The sequence below is a fragment of the Phoca vitulina genome, unplaced genomic scaffold, assembly GCF_004348235.1.
Source record: "Phoca vitulina isolate PV1807 unplaced genomic scaffold, GSC_HSeal_1.0 scaffold92, whole genome shotgun sequence".
In the NCBI taxonomy this organism is placed as follows: domain Eukaryota; kingdom Metazoa; phylum Chordata; class Mammalia; order Carnivora; family Phocidae; genus Phoca; species Phoca vitulina.
This window is the reverse complement of record NW_022589795.1, coordinates 1374633-1392883: the sequence shown is the minus strand read 5'-3', so window position 1 is coordinate 1392883 and position 18251 is coordinate 1374633. Positions and strand designations below refer to the sequence as shown.

The window sequence follows — 18251 nt, the reverse complement described above, 5'->3', positions numbered from 1 at the left end:
TACTGGATCTGCTTCACATGAGTTAATTCAGTCTTCCAAACAACCCCACAAAGTTGCTTTTGCCATTTTACAGATGAAATTCTAAACGTCTGAGGCAGGGAAGTATAGAACCTTGCTCAAAGTCATACTGATAGAAGTCAAGCATGTATTCAAACCTGGCTGGGACAGTATTTGAATTTGGGCCTTGAGGTAGAGTGGTGAGAACTTGTCAGTTTCTAGGCAGAGGGTTTAAATTTACTTCCATTTGTGACTGAGTAGGCAAGCTACTTAGGAGTCTGTCTCAAGAGATGCCCAATACTTAAGGGTGAGGAATCAAACAAAAACACATAGGACACGGTGCACAATAGATTTGTTTTCCTAATATCCAGTCCAGGATTCTTCGAGTAATTCACAGACCTAGCCCTTCCCCCACATCCCAGGTGGATGTATGCCAAGTGCAGTGCTTGGGGAATACACCTGTTCGACTCCTACTTCCATCTAGGGACTTAGAACCAGCTCAGCCGGACAGAGTGCCTATTTCACCAGTAGAGCAGGATCACAGGTATCCAGTGAAAAGGTAAAATGCCAGATGGGCCAAAAAAGCTTTCCTGCAACAGTTGGTGACATAACTGTACCCAAGACGCTTGAATCACACCTTTTATTTTTTTTGAAAGATTTGAGGGGGCGCCTGGGTGGCTCAGTCGTTAAGTGTCTGCCTTCGGCTCAGGTCATGGTCCCGGGGTCCTGGGATCGAGCCCCGCATCGGGCTCCCTGCTCCACGGGAAGCCTGCTTCTCCCTCTCCCACTCCCCCTGCTTGTGTTCCCTCTCTCGCTGTGCCTCTGTCAAATAAATAAATAAAAATGTTAAAAAAAAATAAAAAGATTTGAGAGACAGACACAGCGAGAGAGGGAACACAAGCAGGAGTGGGAGAGGGAGAAGCAAGCTTCCCGCCTGAGCAGGGAGCCCGATGTGGGGCTCGATCCCAGGACCCCGGAATCATGACCTGAGCCGAAGGCAGACGCTTAACGACTGAGCCACCCAAGTGCCCCGTGAATCACACCTTTTCTTGCAGGTCTCTGCTAGCCAGGCCACTTGGGGACCTCTTCCGATCTCACTAGGAATGGCTCTTCTGGGGCTCAGGCCTTCCTCAGCCCCCACCCGTCATCGGGAGCAGCTCTCCAGGGCGGGCCTCATCAGGGCAGTACCCATATCAGCGGGTAACTTCCCGGAAATTCTGACCTACTAAATCTCAGTGGGACTATGGCACTTTGAGGTTGGTCTGAGATCCTCAGATTGGTGGCTGTCGATCCAAAGTAGCCAGTGCCCACTGAGCGGGGCCTGTGGGTGTTCCCAATGGGGGGCAGGGGGAGCAGAGTGGCCCAGGTTCTACTCTGCACCTGTCAATGTCAGGAGTACTCCTTTTTTGGGAAACAGTTCAGATCACACCTTGCCCAACCAGGGCGTCCAAATGATCAAAGGATGCTTGGCTGAGGATGGAAGTAGTCTAAGTCTCACAAACGCATTATTTCATATATTCTCCCACAGCCTCTCACCCATCACCCAATGTCTCATCATATGAATGTTCTTCCTTCCCAGTCTAATAATACATGCCACAGGAAGACAGGGATTTTTTTTTTTTTTTTTGGTATTTTTAATGACTGAAACCAAACAAATCTAAAACCGCAGCTTCTGGAAGAACCACTTGTTCTTGCCGGTCTTGTACCTAAAGGCAAAAAAGGACACCATTGAGAAGAACAGTGAAACCAAATTCCCTTCATGGAGAATAGGGCCACCACCAAAGTCTACTTACCTCTCCTCGAACTTGACCTTGGCCTCTCGTCGGGCCTTTCGTTTAAGAGCAGGGTCTCTGAAGACATCCTTGTTCACAACAGTCTTGTCCAAGGGGATATCCACAGAGTACCTGGGAACAACGGTGGGGACGTAAGATCAGCCCACACGCTGCCAGGGCCCTTCACACAGCCCAAGGACTCCTGGGTGTGACACTGGGGTGTGAGGGTCTGTCTCCATAGGAGCAATCCACAGAAGCTGTGCCAAAGTCCCCGTAATATTCTTTGGACATTCCCAATTTAAAAGGACTCCTTTACGTGGACCCAAACCATGGAAATACTTCACATTTCATTCTCGACTTTCCACAGTGACTATTTTTCTAGCTAAGGACTGTTACTTTATTGCATCTCCTTCACTATCATCATGGCGGTTGGCTAGCTTTCTATTTGGAGCCATTTTATTTAGTGTTGTTCAAGTGGTGCCTGGGCGGGGGGCAGCCTCATTGTGGACAGTGCAGAAGCTGGGCGGCTGCTGAGGTCTCACTGCTTCCCGGCACCCGAGAAACAGCTCTGCTCTTTTAAGACACCTTTGGGAGTCAACATGCAGTGCCCGGCGGCAAACTGTAAGGCACGCGCTGCTGGGTTTTGCCAGTCATCCTTCAGGACTCTCAACCATTGTATTTCTGTACAACCTATGCACCAAGATAGTGTGCATGGCGCACAACACTGTGGAAGGCCAGGAACTAAAGGGCATGGCAGCCCAGGGGAATTCGTTGGTGGGGGGAGGCTTGCTGCCTTTATCCACCATTTTGGAAAGCCTTCAACAACTATCCTGGAAAGTGGAAGAGTGGCAGAGAGCAGGCCAGATCCCGTGCCCGTGTTTACTCTGAATGCAAACAAATGAAATGATCTTTACCCAACACTTGGAGAATTTTCAGGTGAGGAGACAGATAAAGAGCAAGCTTGGAAGAGATTTTCCATCCTGCTTGGCCAACTCAGGGAAGTCACCAGAGAAAATGGTAGAACACAGCTCCATGTTGGACCAAAGAGGCAACACAGGAAACCACCACCACTTTGTAAGTGACACACTAGAATAGCTGCAAGGTTGCCTTATTCAGCAGGGCAGAGAGGGGTGAAAAGAAAGTCCCTTTCATTCCCATTCCTTTTTAAAAAAAAAATCGAGAGCGAGAAAGCGCGCACACATGCACGCGAGCACAAAGAGGGAGAGTGAGAGGTAAAAGGAGACTCCCTGCTGAGCAAGGAACCAGATGTGGGACTCGATCCCAGGACCCTGGGATCATGACCTGAGCTGAAGGCAGACACTTAGCCGACTGAGCCACCCAGGAATCCTCACTGCCATTCTTAAAATGCTCACCTGGTGGGCATGAGGTGATTGTAATTATAAACTTTCACAAAAGACTTGATCTTCGACCTCTTGGCGATTTTCTTCTTGCCCATGGCAGCTGTCACTTTGCGGGGATAGCGGTCAATTCCAGCCACCAGAGCATGGCTGTAGGGACGGTCTGAGGTGCCATCATCAATGTTCTGAACGACAAGAATCACATGTCATTGACTGAGGGCCTATTTAGGCCCCGTGCTAGACAGATGTAGGGCATGTATAAAAGGAACACCCCCACTGCCAGGTCTGAGACCCACTATGGGAAAAACCAGGCAAGGCAGACACTCTTGAGTGCTATGCTAGATCGCACAAAGAGTAATAGGGAAGGGCTGTATTCATTCCCACAAGAATCTGGAAAGGTTCCTGGGAGGGACGAGATCTAAAAGGAACGGTATCAACATCGATGGAGTGCTTGCTTTCTATCAAGCACTGGTGCTCAGCACTCTACGCCTCTTAACTTCCCCTACGATTGCACGGCTAGTGAGGAATAGAAGCAGGACTCCAAAACTGGTGGTCTAGCTCCAGAAACCAGTCTCAGATTGAGGGGGTCAGGGCAACAAAGGCTGCCCCGCGGCCCCACCACAGCCAGAAGCAGGTGTGTGGCCAGAGCTTGGGGAGCTCTCACCAGAGGCTACAAAACCTAGGTAGAAGGCCAAAGGTGAAGGGCTAGGACGTGCTAAGTGAGCATCTGGACGGGAAACGATTTCTCCTCTTTTTACAGACTCCGGGCCGCAGCACTTAACCGTTTTACCTCAGTGGAATTACTTAACGTCCATACACGTTAGCACTAGACAGGAATCCCCTACGGTGACTTCAAGCACCGGACGTGACAATACCTGCACGGCGGTGCCAGACACCAAGCGAGCGCGCGATAAACGCTGGCCACTGTTATTTTTTAAAACCTCCTCGGTAGGGGACGCGTTACATGTTAGGCGCCCAATTCCACTCACATCTGTTTTTACTTTGCACCTTCCTCTCTCTGAAGCCCTCCCGCACTGACCCCACCCGCAATGCTCAGCGAATGCCCCCCAAGCCAGCTCTTGAACTCCGAGCCTGCAGGCCCTCCGAAACCGCCCAGTTGCCGAGATGCAAGGGCGCAGCAGAGGCTCGCGAGGCTGGTACCTTCACGATGACCGCTTTGCGTCCGGAGTAGCGTCCGGCCAGGACCAGCACCACCTTCCCGGGTTTCATGAACTTGCCCATCTCTGCAGAGGACGGAAAAGGGGCCGATCAGAAACGCGCAAGCCGAGGCCGTGGGCCCGGAAACCGAGGCTGCGCTCCCTGCCGTCTCGGCCCAGGCCGCCCGCGGGCTCTGCTCGCAGGACAGGAGCGCTACGAAGCCGCCAGAGACCGAGCAGTGGGAAGCGCCCGGCGCCGCCCCGCAACTAGACCCCCGGGCCGCGGATGGCGGCGGATTGGAACACCCTACCCAAGTCTCTACTCACCGACACCGGCCACTGAAGCCTACAGCAGAAAGGAAGAAAGGACACTTCCGCTAACCTTTCACCCCGGGGAGTGTTGATCTCACTTCCGGTACCGCCCCGCAAGCTTGCCCCGCCTCTCGAAATCCGTTGTGGGCGGAAGAAGCTCTGGCGGGGAGAGCAGGCCCTGGGCGCTCATTTATTCAAATCAAACTTTATTAGTAGCTTCAGCTGTGGGCAAGAGCAAAGGAGTCCCCTTCTCCCGCACAGGTTGGAAGCGCGAGGAAGGCTGCAAAGCGCGCAGATTTTTGACTCCGCTGCTCTGCCCCATCCTTGGTTGTAGTTCCTTTCTCGGGCGCTAGGAGGGGACACAGTTCGAAATTGACGTTTATGCCTTGCAAGAGTCAGCAAAATAGGACTTCTATTAGTGTGCACTGTTAGGCGTAAGGAGGGAGAGATGAAGATCAATCGGTCAAGGGTGCTTACCCCCAATATTTAGAGTCTAGTGATGTCACACGCATTACCGGCTAGAATAAGCAGTGACGATGGTGATAATCACTGAGCACCCACTTTGTGCTAGGCTTTTTAGGTAAGTCGACAGCCTATTTAATTCTCACAACTCTGCATCTTGGGTATCTTCTTCCCATTTAGACATGAGGAAATTGAGATTCAAAGAGGATAAGTTACCTATCCGAGGTTGACCCTGATCAGTAGCATAGATGAGATTCAAATCTAGGTTTGAACCTAGGTCTAGTTGGTTCTCAAACTGAGTTATTTCCCATCACTTACTGGAAGAGTGTTTTTATTTTATTATTATTAAGTAGGCTCCATGCCCAAGGTGGGGCTTGAACAGAGGACCTTGAGATCAAGAGTCACATGCTCTACCTACTGAACCAGCCAGGCATACCTGGAAGAGTGTTTTTAGATGGTTCTTTAGCTGTCTTTTTTTTTTTTTTTTTTTAAAGATTTCATTTATTTATTTGACAGAGCGAGACACAGCGAGAGAGAGAACACAAGCAGGGGGAGTGGGAGAGGAGGAAGCAGGCTTCCGGCTGAGCAGAAAGCCTGATGTGGGGCTTGATCCCAGGACCCTGGGATCATGACCTGAGCTGAAGGCAGACGCTTAACGACTGAGCCACCCAGCCGCCTCCTCTTTAGCTGTCTTCTGAATTCAAGAGAAAGGAAACCATCTTACAGTTTTTGCTTATCTGAACATTGAAGAATCTACAGGATTGGTCTTGGGCAAGATGTGGGAACAATCAGGGTTTCATTGATTCTCTTAAGGCTCTCCAGGGACCAATTTTCCCTGCAGCCCTCACGACCCCATTCCAATGGTTTATCACAGTAATTATGTACTTATATTTCTTTTCAATTAAAATCTTTTGTTTTGGGGCACCTGGGTGGCTCAGTCGTTAAGCATCTGCCTTCGGCTCAGGTCATGATCCCAGGGTCCTGGGATCCAGCCCCGCATCGGGCTCCCTGCTCAGTGGGAAGCCTGCTTCTCCCTCTCCCACTCCCCCTGCTTGTGTTCCCTCTCTCGCTGTGTCTCTCTCTGTCAAATAAATAAATAAAATCTTCTTAAAAATCTTTTGTTTTAATTTGGAATATGACATTTTACAGTTGGAAGGGACCTCAGAGATATCTACTCCGGCCTCTGAGAGGACAGTTCCAGAGCAGCGAAGTCACAAAGATGGTGAAGAAGAGTAAGTTCTCATTCCCAACCCAGTGCTCTTCCCACTACACCATGCCAACCTGCCCATTTCCACCTCTGTGCTCTGCTCCCAGCCTCCTTATCTGCTGCTGCCTCTTTTGCTGTATCTCTCTTGGAAAATATAAACCAGATCCTCAAATCTCGTAATTGCCGTAGACTCTTCTCACAAACACTCTCCAAATCAAATTAGTACTAAATCCTGTGAATTTTTCCTTGTGTTTTAAATCTTTTCTGTCCTTTTCCACTTGCCCCCTAATCTATCCAGCCTCAGATCTTTTTCTTCTCCTCCTCAAACTTTTGTGTGGGTCAGAATTGCTTGCTATGTTTATGAAAGATGGATTTCCAACCTAGGAGATAACAGTTCCAGTCTGGAGTGGAGCCATATGATCTACAGAGCTTATTTTGGGAAGCTTCCCTCAACACAACTCTTAAATCCACCATTTATGTGCTTGAAATCCTTCGTTGGCTCTCTATACCAAAGTTTGAACTCACCTCTCCTTTCCTACAGCCTAAATTCCTTCACACCCTCACATACTGCCCTCCCCATCCCCCAACTACTCAAATATCCAACCTCTTCTGAGCCCTGGGGTCTTTACTCAGGTGGTTCCATGTGTCTTTATTCTCCTCCACTGCAGCCAGGCAAAAACCTGTCCAAATCCTATCCAGAGTTCTACTGGGCAGAACCAATCTCTTCCTGCTGTGCTCCCTCAGCAATCCAATCTTTTTTTTTTTTTTTTAAGATTTTATTTATTTATCTGACAGAGAGAGACACAGCGAGAGAGGGAACACAAGCAGGGGGAGTGGGAGAGGGAGAAGCAGGCCTCCCACCGAGCAGGTAGCCCGATGCGGGGCTCGATCCCAGGACCCTGGGACCATGACCTGAGCCAAAGGCAGACGCTCAACAACTGAGCCACCCAGGCGCCCCAATCCAATCCATATTTATCTTTATTATAGAATGTATTTGGTTTGCAGGCGCCTGGGTGGCTCAGTCGGTTGGGTGTCCGACTCTTGATTTCAGCTCAGATCATAATCTTGGGGTTGTGAGATCAAGCCCTGCGTCAGCGTGGAGACTGTTTGGGATTCTTTCTTCCTCTCCCTCTGCTCCCCACCCCCCTAAGCTTATGCACGCACTCTCTCTCAAATAAATAAATAAAATCTTAAAAAAAAAAAAAAGAACATATTTGGTTTGGATCAGTGGTTCTCAAAGTGTGGTCCCCAGACCAGCTGCATCAGCATAACCTGGGAACTTGTTAGGATTGCAAATTTTCAGGCCTTACCCCAGAACTACTGAATAAAAATCTCTGAGATGGGACCCAGCAATTTTTAACAAGCTACGCAAATCTCCAGTTGGTTTGGTATCTCATTAGACTGTATCTTCCTTGAGGACAGGGGGTATGTTTTATTGACCTCTTTCCTTAGTATCTAGCCTGGCCCAGGCAATTGGCAGGCATTCAAGAATGAATGAATGCAGAACACCTTAGGAAACTTTTTTTTTTTTTTAAGATTTTAAATAATCTCTACACCCAATGTGGGGCTTGAATTTATAACCCTGAGACCAAGAATCGCTTGGTCTACCAACTGAGCCAGCCAGGGGCCCCCATCTTAGAAATCTTTAAGAATGCTTTGCAGATCATACTTTTTTTTTTTTTTTTTTTAAAGATTTTATTTATTTATTTGACAGAGAGAGACACAGCGAGAGAAGGAACACAAGCAGGGGGAGTGGGAGAGGGAGAAGCAGGCTTCCCGCGGAGCAGGGAGCCCGATGCGGGGCTCGATCCCAGGACCCTGCGATCATGACCTGAGCCGAAGGCAGACGCTTAACGACTGAGCCACCCAGGCGCCCCTCAGATCATACTTTTATAACAAAGGAGGCTGCACTTTTATGGATACATATCTATGGCTCTTTTTCATTCTGTTCTTGCATATGCTTAGACCTAGGCTGACTGTTTCCTTCTCTCCTCCCTTGTCCTGTGTGCCTCCCCCCAAGCCTTACTGTTTTAAGTAATAATGCAGATCATATCAGTGACTACCAGGTGTCTGACTATGGGATGCTGGCGGGCTTGTCTCTGTCTCTACACATTGCCTTTACGTTTCATGAAGAACTTGGTAGAGCAGCGGCTGTCTGCCCATGTCCTTGTGGCCTAGTCCGTTGGCAGCATGAATTTCTGGTGGGTATGTGGGAAATACCTTCTCTTTCCCAAAGTGATGGTGGAATGAGGTGGTGGATAAAGGAGAGAGAGGAACAAAAGATCTGGAAGCAGCATGATACAATGAGATAACATGACAGAATATAAAGACCATAGGATTTGGATTCAGGCAACTTGAGTTCAAATCTCAGCTCTTCCATTACATAAACCTGGACAAGATATTTAACTTCAGTTTACTCAGCTATAAAATTGGGAGAATATTGTCCTGCCTTACAAATAGTGAGAATTATATTAGAATGACTTATGGGGTGCCTGGATGGCTCAGTCGGTTAAGTGTCCAACTCTTGGTTTCAGCGCGGGTCATGATCTCAGGGTCTTGAGATCGAGCCCCACGTTAGGCTCCCCGCTCATCGGGGAGTCTGTTTCTCTCCTTCTCCCTCTGCCCCTCCCCCCCACTAGCGCTCGCTCTCTCTCAAATAATCTTTAAAAAAATTAGGATGACTTAAAAATGCTTCCCATTGATGCTAGCACAAAACCTTGATACAAATTAGTCTTTGTGAAGATTAGAAAAGGATAATACTGGGGTGATCCAGGGCTGTGCCATATAGTTATGGCAGTTATCATCCACCCTAAATGATATCTAAACAAATGGATTTAAAAGTGCCAGCTCCAGGGGCGCCTGGGTGGCTCAGATGGTTAAGCGTCTGCCTTCGGCTCAGGTCATGATCTCAGGGTCCTGGGATCGAGTCCCGCATCGGGCTCCCTGCTCCTTGGGAGCCTGCTTCTCCCTCTGCCTCTCTCTCTCTCTCTCTCTCTGTCTCTCATGAATAAATAAATAAAATCTTTAAAAAAAAAAAAAAAAAAAAAAAAAAAAAGTGCCAGCTCCAGGGGCACCTGGGTGGTTCAGCTGGTTGGGTGTCCGACTCTTGGTTTCAGCTTGGGTCGTGATCTCAGGGTTGTGAGACTGAGCACCCAGTCAGACTCTGTGCTCAGCGTGGAGTCTGCTGGAGACTCTTTTTCCCTCTCCCACTGCCCCTCACCCCTGCGCGCTCTCTAATAAATAAATGAATCAATCTTTAAAAATAAAAGTGCCAGCTCCCAAAGTGGCATGTATGGGGAGGTGTGCTGTGGGAATGGGGCCGTAGGCCTGGGTGAGATAGCAGGGTAATGTCTGGGGGAAAAAAAACACCACCAAAGCTGAGCTGATCCAGGGTGGGGAGCCAAGAAGAGGCAGAAAGGCCAAGAGCCAGACATTGCTCAAGGAAATACTGATCTGGATCAGATGGGCTAATAATGCACAGACAGACTTATAAACCAAAGCCAAGAGTCTCTAAGGTCTTTGTAGAGAAGCTACATAAAATACTATGATTTTTATTAGCAACCACAGATATATCATTTTCCACATTTTACACTTACCCTGTTTCACACAGAAAGAGGACTAATTCTAATGAATTATCAATAATACATCTTAAATAACATGTCACTGAAAAAAATTAAGTTAACGCGGACTACGCAATAGCGCAGACACGAGTGCAGCTGGTAATTTAATACAGGAAACAATGCCGATCAGCGGTATGCAGATCCCATCTGGTTTTCCAGAAAGTGATAGGATACACTTTGCCCATCTTTGGTCAGTCCTGGAGCAGTATGCAAGCTGAATGATAAATACGAACTAAAAAGGCTAAAATACTGAAGGCCAAACAGGATCACTCTAGAGTCAGTTTTACAAGGAAATGCTCAGTCGCTGTCAGCGGTGATCTACTGCAGTCCCAACCCCCTCTGTAGTCCCTACTGCGTGATCAGACCCTCTCCATCATCCAGCCTCCAGGACAAGCGGAATCCCAACCCTGGGAGGAGTTGCTGCTGATCACTAAGGCGTATTCCCATTCACACTTGACTTGGGTGGCAAGGGTTCTCCCGAGGAGTATACCTCTGGCGTATGTACTTTCAAAAAGACTGGGTCAGCGCCTTGCTGGGAGGTGTGCCCAGGAAAGGTTATTTGCCAGAGGACGTGGTACCGACAGTGGTTGCCATTCCTCATAACTAACCAGCTCTAAATCCAAAAGACCGCCATCTGTGCCATGAGAAGTGGGCCACCTTGTCAGGAACAGATCTCAGTTCTCACCCACAAAAAAGGGCTCACATTGAAATCAACTTGTGGTGAACTCCCTCAGAAATGCTGTTTTCCGATATCCCCATTCCTAGTTTTAGAAGCAACTGTGGAACACACACAGCCTCCCCTGACCTGGGGTCAGGAAGAAAGGGGTGTCAGCGTTTGTAAAGGAATTCAAATTCTGGCCCAACGACTCTCGAACCTGCTCCAAGCGAAGGAATACGCATCCCAGCTTGACTGAATGTCTTCCGGGACCAACGACTCACTCATGTCACCACCATAAGGAGAATGGTTAGAGCAATCTGGGTTTTGGAGAAAGCAGATGTGGCACGATGAGGTGGTCCATTAACTGTGTGCCAGAGCTGATTTCTTTTACATCGGCTCAAATATTTGTGCCCACGTGTTACACGCCAGGGCAGAACCTTGGAACGAGAGGGTCTCCAGCATCTCTGAGATGCTACGTTGGCGGGGAAAACAGACTTTGCAGTCATTTGGCTAGGGAGACTGTCTTTAACCCCTCCTCCTCCTCTTTGTTTCTATCCTAGAAGACTAACCATCTACCCCTACTCTACTGAGGAAGGTGCTGGTGAAGGGCCGGGCACTCTTATCAAAAGGCATCTTTGATGTTCTTGAGCTGGCGCACGGCCAGGTCCACGGGGAGGCTGAACTTCAGGCTGCTGAGGCGACTGAGCAGGTTGAGGGCGCTCTCAAAGCCTGTGTGCGCCATGTAGCTCCAGGGCTGGTAGTGGGGCTCGATGAGTGACCCCGACTTGCAGATTAGGTTCACCCAGGACACAAGACGCTGCTCGTTCAGGGCCATGCACACCAAGGCCTTCAACTCTGAGTCTGCACTGCGTTTAAAGGGGTCGTGCTCCGTCAGCACCACATGGATGGCTGTCAGAAGGCTCTGCTTGGGGGTCACAACAGTGCCTCCCATAACTGGCAGGGCAAAGGACTGGGAGAGCTTCCGGGCCGGGGATTCCACGTAAGCACGGCCATTCTTAGCATGGTAGTACTTTACAAAGAGCTCCCACGGGTGCATGGCCTCAGGGGCCGAGGAGAAGGCTGGCAGCAAACAAGCAATGGGGGCCATGACCAGGCTCATCCCTGGTGAGGAGGCGTAGAGTCCATGGGCTAGCAGGTCCCTGACGGCCACGGTCAGCTCCTTCCGCACAGCCATGGTCAGCTCGTCCTTGCCTCCCAGAGACAGGTCCTGGAGGCTGGCAGAGGTGATGATGTGGTTGTGCGGCTGGTGCCTCAAGGCTAGCTGCTTCACTCTCTCTACTGAGACCTCCAGCCTCTTCAGTAAGGGGGAGTAGTCCCTGTCAGCCTGGCCCCTCTGCCACAGGGTTTGTGGGATCTGGCCCGTGGCGCAACCAAACTGGCTAGCGGCAAAGATCTGGAGCACTGCCAGCGCGCGCCGCATGAGGTGCAGCCCCGTCTCCTGAACCTTCTTCACGTCTTCTGCCTTTGCTGTTTAGAAAATGCAACGGCTCATCAGTGAGGGCCATAATGGCACAGAGGTATATTCAACTAGTCACTAGCTGAGATCTAGTCTTGCTTCTGAGCTACAGCATGGGTCCCACATGAAGCCAAGAGCCACCTAGGAGGTTGCTGGACTTAACTGTTTCGGGTTAATAATAGCTATATTGAAATATAAATCACATGCCATATAAATCACCCATTTAAGTGTATAAATCAGTGACTTTTAGTATATTTACAGAGTTGTGCACCCATCGTCCCAAAAAGAAACCTTGTACTGTTAGCATCTCCCATTCCCATCCTCCCCAACCCCGTAAGCCCTAGGCAACCACTAATCTTCTTATCTGTCTAGACCGGCCTATTCTGGAAGCCGTACTTACTCTTGCTGTTTCCTGGAGGCAGTCGGCTGCTGCCCATTCTCGTGGAGCCACCTCCTGTCTTCCCACTGGCCTTGCACTCACAGTGCGTGCTCTCTGCCTGCAACGGGCTTCCCACTTCATCTGTAGTCAGCAGTTACAAAGTGGAGGAAAAAGAATATTTCCTAGTGCCTCCCACATGATGAGACTTTTACACATATCATCTTATTTGTGTGGAATAGTGACTGGCTCAATACATATTTGCTCAATGACGGAAGCATGAATCATCCTTTCTTGGGTGAGGACAGTGGGGCTAAAGAAGTTAGGAACCTGCCCAAGGACCCAAGGCCAGGAAGTGGCAGAACTGGGATCTGAACTATCTGGCTCTAAAATCCATGTTTTTGGGGTGCCTAGGTGGCTCAGTCAGTGAAGTGTCTGCCTTCGGCTTGGGTCGTGATCCTGGGATCCTGGGATTGAGCCCCTGCTCCACAGGGGGCCTGCTTTTCCCTCTCTCTCTGCCTGCCACTCCCCCTGCTTATGTTCTCTCTCTGTCAAATAAATTAAAATAAAGTCTTAAAAAAAAAAAAATCCATGTTTTTGGGGCACCTGGCTGGCTCAGTCCGTGAAGTGTGTGACTCTTGATCTTGGAGTTGTGAGTTCGAACCCTACATTGGGTATAGAGATTACTTAAAAATAAAATCTTTTTTTTTAAGATTTTATTTATTTATTTGACAGAGAGACAGTGAGAGCAGGAACACAAGCAGGGGGAGTGGGAGAGGGAGAAGCAGGCTTCCCGCTGAACAGGGAGCCCAATGCGGGGCTCGATCCCAGGACCCTGGGATCATGACCTGAGCCCAAGGCAGGCGCTTAACCAACTGAGCCACCCAGGTGCCCCTAAAAATAAAATCTTTAAAAAAATAAAATAAAATCCCTGTTCTTTCCATTCTACCATGCTGGCTCCTTTACTGAGTGGTCAAACTTCCTACACAGTATATCGAGAACTGGTACCTTTAGGTACCAGTACTTGGATTACATATAATTATTATTTTTTAAAGATTTTATTTATTTGAGAGAGAGAGAGCACGCACGTGCACACGCACAGAGGGAGAGGGAGAGGCAGAGGGAGAAGCAGACTCCCTGCTGAGCAGGGAGCCCGATGCGGGGCTCGATCCCAGGACTGAGATCATGACCTGAGCCGAAGGCAGACTCTTAACCGACTGAGCCACCCAGGTGCCCCTACATATAATTATTATGACATCTGTTCATGCTTCTCTTCCCATCCCCTCCTCTGACCTTGGATGAAGTTGATGAACATCTCGAGGTCTCGGATCTGAGTTTTCAACTGTTCAACCAACTGTTCTTTCACTCGGGCTGGGTTGACAATCTGAGCCACAGCCGTATCCACACGCTGCCGGAGCTCCTCGGTGGACAGTGAACTGATGTCCTCATTCAGATTCATGTCCAGTTTCTTTATTAATTCATCTATGATCACCTATCAAGACCACAAGCAATGAGCACAGCCTTTGGAATTTTCAGGGAGAGGGTTAGGAAGAAGGAGAATATTTGCTAGTAGGTACCTTTAAATGAAAATCAAAGACAGATAGAACTCCCAAATTTGTGAGAGAAAACGATGCAACTGCTGATCAAGGTGAGAGTACAGAGCTACTTTCTTCTATGGTAACAAGGGCCCTTGGTTCCTCTCGGACAGAAATGGCTCCTCTCAACGGCAAATTTTCTTTTCTTTTTCTTTTTTTTTTTAACTGCAAACTTTCTACCAGGCCAGGCAACTTTCAGGAGAACAACAGTACGAATAACCCAAAGTGGCTGATGATCCAAAAAGCCTCACAGTTAGCTTCCCCCAAGGCCTCCAAGAGAACAAATACTGACTTCTCTTAGTGTCTAGTCCTCTTCCTCCCTTCTTGCCCCATTCTAGGCAACTAAACAAAAATCTCTACTAAACATCAAAGTGTGTTACAGTCAAAATACCCTAGTGACAATATCTGGAACAATGTGAAATCCAGATAATGTAACTCCAGCTCAGTCAGAGAAACACCCACATCACAGTGGGAGACAAACATGTTAGTAGGGGAGACTGCAGCTGTATTTTGCTGGCAGGTTACCTGTCTACCCAGGTGTTGCTTAAATAAATATGGCGTTAAAACCAGTCTGGATTCCTGGAATATTTATCAACTGGTGGTGGGGAAAAAAAAGCTGATTTACATTGTAGGATGTGTCTAAATAGAACTGTTTTAATGATCAAATGAAAAATTATTATTATTATTATATATTATTATTACTAATAACCACCCAAAAGAAAGAGCTCAATTATCATATTATAAGGCTTTGGAACTTGTGTTTCCATGTGTGAATAAAGACGTGTCCGTTTCTCTTTGATATGGGCCAGCAAAGGGATTCTCAGTAAGGCCAAGGGTGAACATGCGAAGAAAGAACGTCCTGTGATCGCCAGCAGGAACAAGGTAACCTTAGGTAGAGGTGCAGGAACCTCTAGTCTCTGCTCACCCGCTGTCTTTCCAAGACCACGGACTGCGGCAGGGAGTCGTAATTACCCTCTTGATAAGCAAACGTTTCCAGGTCATCTAGCTGGGTTTTGAGCTGTAGTATAAGTTCCTTCTGCTTCTCCCTTTGGGCTTCCAGACGTTCCCGTTTTTCCTGTTCACTCTAAGACAAGAAAATACTTAGGTCTGTTTCACAGGAAAAGGAAAAATCAGGGCACATTAGGAAGCCTCTCAAGCTAATAATGACTAGTGAAACATAAAATGTTTCCAAATAATCCCAATGAAATACAGAATTCATAAGCTAGGTTCAAAAATGAGAATAAAGATTTCATCCAGGGCAATTTATTAAATGTGTTTTCTTTAAGAAGGTATTTGTCCCTTATTGGAAATAGGATATGAATACAATGGAACCTTTTGTTAAGATAGCTTCCCCCCCCACAAAGGTCTAGTTAGGATTGAGACAACTTATCTTAGCCAAAGACAGCCTCCCAGGAACTAAACATGCCATCCTCCACAGCCAATTACCACAGATCAACTCCTGAATACTTTCTGCAGCCATATTTTGCAAGAGAATCTAGAGATAAGGGTGTAGAGAAAGGATTTATAACTCGTAACCAGTTTTCTTAAGGTTCAAAACCCCTCCAATGTATTACAGACTTCTGCAAAATCAAAAGAATTAAAGCAGATGCCTGGGGCAGTGAAAAAAAAAAACACCAAAAAACCCAAAAGCCAAGTAATAGGAGTGGGAAGGTAACCATGTTTAAAAAAAAAAAAAGAGGGCGCCTGGGTGGCTCAGTCGTTAAGCATCTGCCTTCGGCTCAGGTCATGGTCCCAGGGTCCTGGGATTGAGCCCCACATCAGGCTCCCTGCTCGGTGGGAAGCCTGCTTCTCCCTCCCCCACTCCGCCTGCTTGTGTTCCCTCTCTTGCTGTGTCTCTCTCTGTCAAATAAATAAATAAAATCTTAAAAAAAAAAAAAAAAAAACACCTCTGGTAAGTTTCCCCCACCAGTGGCTCCTTTCTCCACTGTTGGCCATCAGGTAGTTTCTGCATTTAAATGATTAAAAACCCTTCAGGGTGGTAAAGTCTTGCCAATGTATTCTCAAATACTAGCTCTTCCTTAACTTTCTTGAGTGCCAGAAACAAAACAAAGCAAAACTGGCACGTCCTGTGCAGGTGTAAGGCTGCATTTTAAACCAGCAATCTATAGAATATTAACTTTAACTTTCAAATGGTACTTACCAAGCCCTCCAGAAGATACGAGAGAGAATAAATGAAAAACAACACATTAACTTTTTGTTCAAGCTATTTAAAAAGCAATCCTCTTGCTTTAGCTTTACTCAACATGAAAGCAAGCCTTTTCTCAGGATACTTCCTCTCCAAACCTGAGTGCTGTGGTCTCTTAGAAACCTACTGTGGGAGGGCCTAACTATCCTTCAGGTTTCCTAGATCTCCCTAGGCAAAGCTGACCGTTTCTCCATCTGTATTGTGTACACACTTCTCTAGCTCATGCCGCATTGCAATTCTTTGTTGAGGATTCTGTCCCTCAGTCAATGAACTCCTTTAGGGCAAAGGCTTTGATTTTGTACCCCCAATGCCTAGCACCATGTCTGGCAGAGGGTAAGCTCTCAATACACATTTGCTGTAGGCTACTGAACTAAAACAAGTACAGAACAACACATTCCGAATAACGAGCTCTGACCAGAAGAAGCTGTCTAGCCAGCGCAAGGAGAAAGAACGGGGAAAAACTGTATGTGGAGAGAAGGGTGGTACAGTAAACACAGGATTGCGCTGGAAACATTCCAGATTAAAATAAGCAAGTCAAATCTGCTACTGAGAAGCCTTCTTGGTTAAAACCAATTTAAGTGGGAAGAAAGGCATAAGTGGGTTGTAACTTGAAGAATGAAAAGGTGGAGAAGACAGCAAGTCTCTTCAACACCTCCAACAAGCTATCTGCAACTGTGCACTTCCAGAGAGTCAGACTGCAAGGAAATGTTCTCTTGGCATGGCATATAGACTCTCATTACTCACTGGAGGCTAACTGAATGCATCTTGTCACAGTAAAGGGGCTTCATTTATAATATCTAGTTATTGGGCAGGATGGGCAAGGAGGTTTAAAATATCAGCTTCAGGAAATGCATATAATCAGGAGTTGTATTTCTTTCAATTACTAAGTGATCCTGCCGTTCACCAAAGCTCCCACCCACACGAAAGTCTAAATATTAAAGACGTTTTCTAGATTCCAGGAAGGCAGGTACAGGCAGTAGATCTAAGTTTCCATGGATTCCAAGTCACTTACACTTCATTAGCCAATGTTCTCAACCCCAGGTCGGGGGACTTATCAGCAAATGTCCTCGGGTCTTAGGTACATTATGAGGCAACGGCAAGGTGAGCGGGAGCAGCATTGCTTTGGTTGGTTGCTGTTCCCCTCTGAATACTCTCTGCTCACCACTCTTCTGTCCCGCACGTCACCACACCTGCATCTCTTTCCACACTTCAGATAGACACCCCTCGCCATCAGGTTCCCAGGCCTCTCTGTCCTCCTGCCCTTCAGCAGGACTGGCACACCTGTCTCACCTCCTCGTCTCGGACGCGCGTAGTACTCACCCAGACCGGCCGGCTTCTTACCACCGCTACCTCCGTCCCGGTCAGCATCGCCACCCACCCAACCCCCTATTCCCATGTCCTTCGGGACCCGGCCCCAGCTGCTCACCTGGTTCTCGCCCCGCAATCGTGGCCGGTCCCCTGGCAGCCCATCGCCATCGTCGCTGGCGGGGTCCTCGGCCCCCCCGTAACCCAGGACGTGCGGGCAGCCCCGGAACGCGAAGTCCTCGAGCTCGCGCAGGAGGCGCTGCTGCTCCGCGGGCGCTCCGCGCACCACCTGGCGCAGGCGGAACTGCACTTGCGCGAAGTGCGAGGACAGCGCGAGCAGCGCCGAGTCCAGCCGCCGCCGCTCGGCCCGCAGCCGCCGCAGTGTCCGGCCGGGCGAGTCCGGAGGGGAGCCCGGGGCCGCGCCGGGCTCCTCGGCCGACGCCTCTTCCGAGAACGCGGCCGTCCCAGGCCCGGCCTCCGCCACTGCCCCCACCGGGGCCCAGCGCACCGCCTCGCACGGTGGCAGCGACTCCTCTTCCTCCTCCTCTTCGTCCTTCGCCTTTGGACCAACAGCTGCCACCACCGTTACCGGCTCCGCAGCCGCTTCGACAGCCGCCATCTTCCCGGAAACGCCGCCGCACGTCAGCCGCGCCCCCTCACTGCCATGGCAACGGCGCGCTGTCCGGGAAACCCGAAGGCGCGGGTGGGCGGGGCTTATACGACAAACAGTTCACAGTCACGCGGGGCGG

The 18251-nt window shown here is 48.8% G+C and overlaps 2 protein-coding genes across 2 annotated transcripts; both read right to left on the bottom strand.

Annotated features, from left to right (window-relative positions):
- Positions 1 to 1607: 1607 nt before the first annotated feature.
- RPL27 (ribosomal protein L27) lies at positions 1608 to 4719 on the bottom strand. Its single transcript, XM_032396647.1, has 5 exons — positions 4612 to 4719; positions 4289 to 4371; positions 3143 to 3312; positions 1791 to 1901; positions 1608 to 1703 (listed from the first exon to the last, which is right to left on the bottom strand). Exons 2-5 carry the CDS (start codon positions 4367 to 4369, stop codon positions 1655 to 1657), a joined length of 411 nt encoding a protein of 136 aa, XP_032252538.1. The 5' UTR covers positions 4370 to 4371; positions 4612 to 4719; the 3' UTR covers positions 1608 to 1654.
- Positions 4720 to 9776: 5057 nt separating this feature from the next.
- On the bottom strand, positions 9777 to 18179 carry RUNDC1 (RUN domain containing 1). The gene is made up of 5 exons (XM_032396517.1): positions 17624 to 18179; positions 14917 to 15075; positions 13690 to 13888; positions 12421 to 12540; positions 9777 to 12031 (listed from the first exon to the last, which is right to left on the bottom strand). Exons 1-5 carry the CDS (start codon positions 18119 to 18121, stop codon positions 11166 to 11168), a joined length of 1842 nt encoding a protein of 613 aa, XP_032252408.1. The 5' UTR covers positions 18122 to 18179; the 3' UTR covers positions 9777 to 11165.
- Between the last annotated feature and the right edge of the window lie 72 nt (positions 18180 to 18251).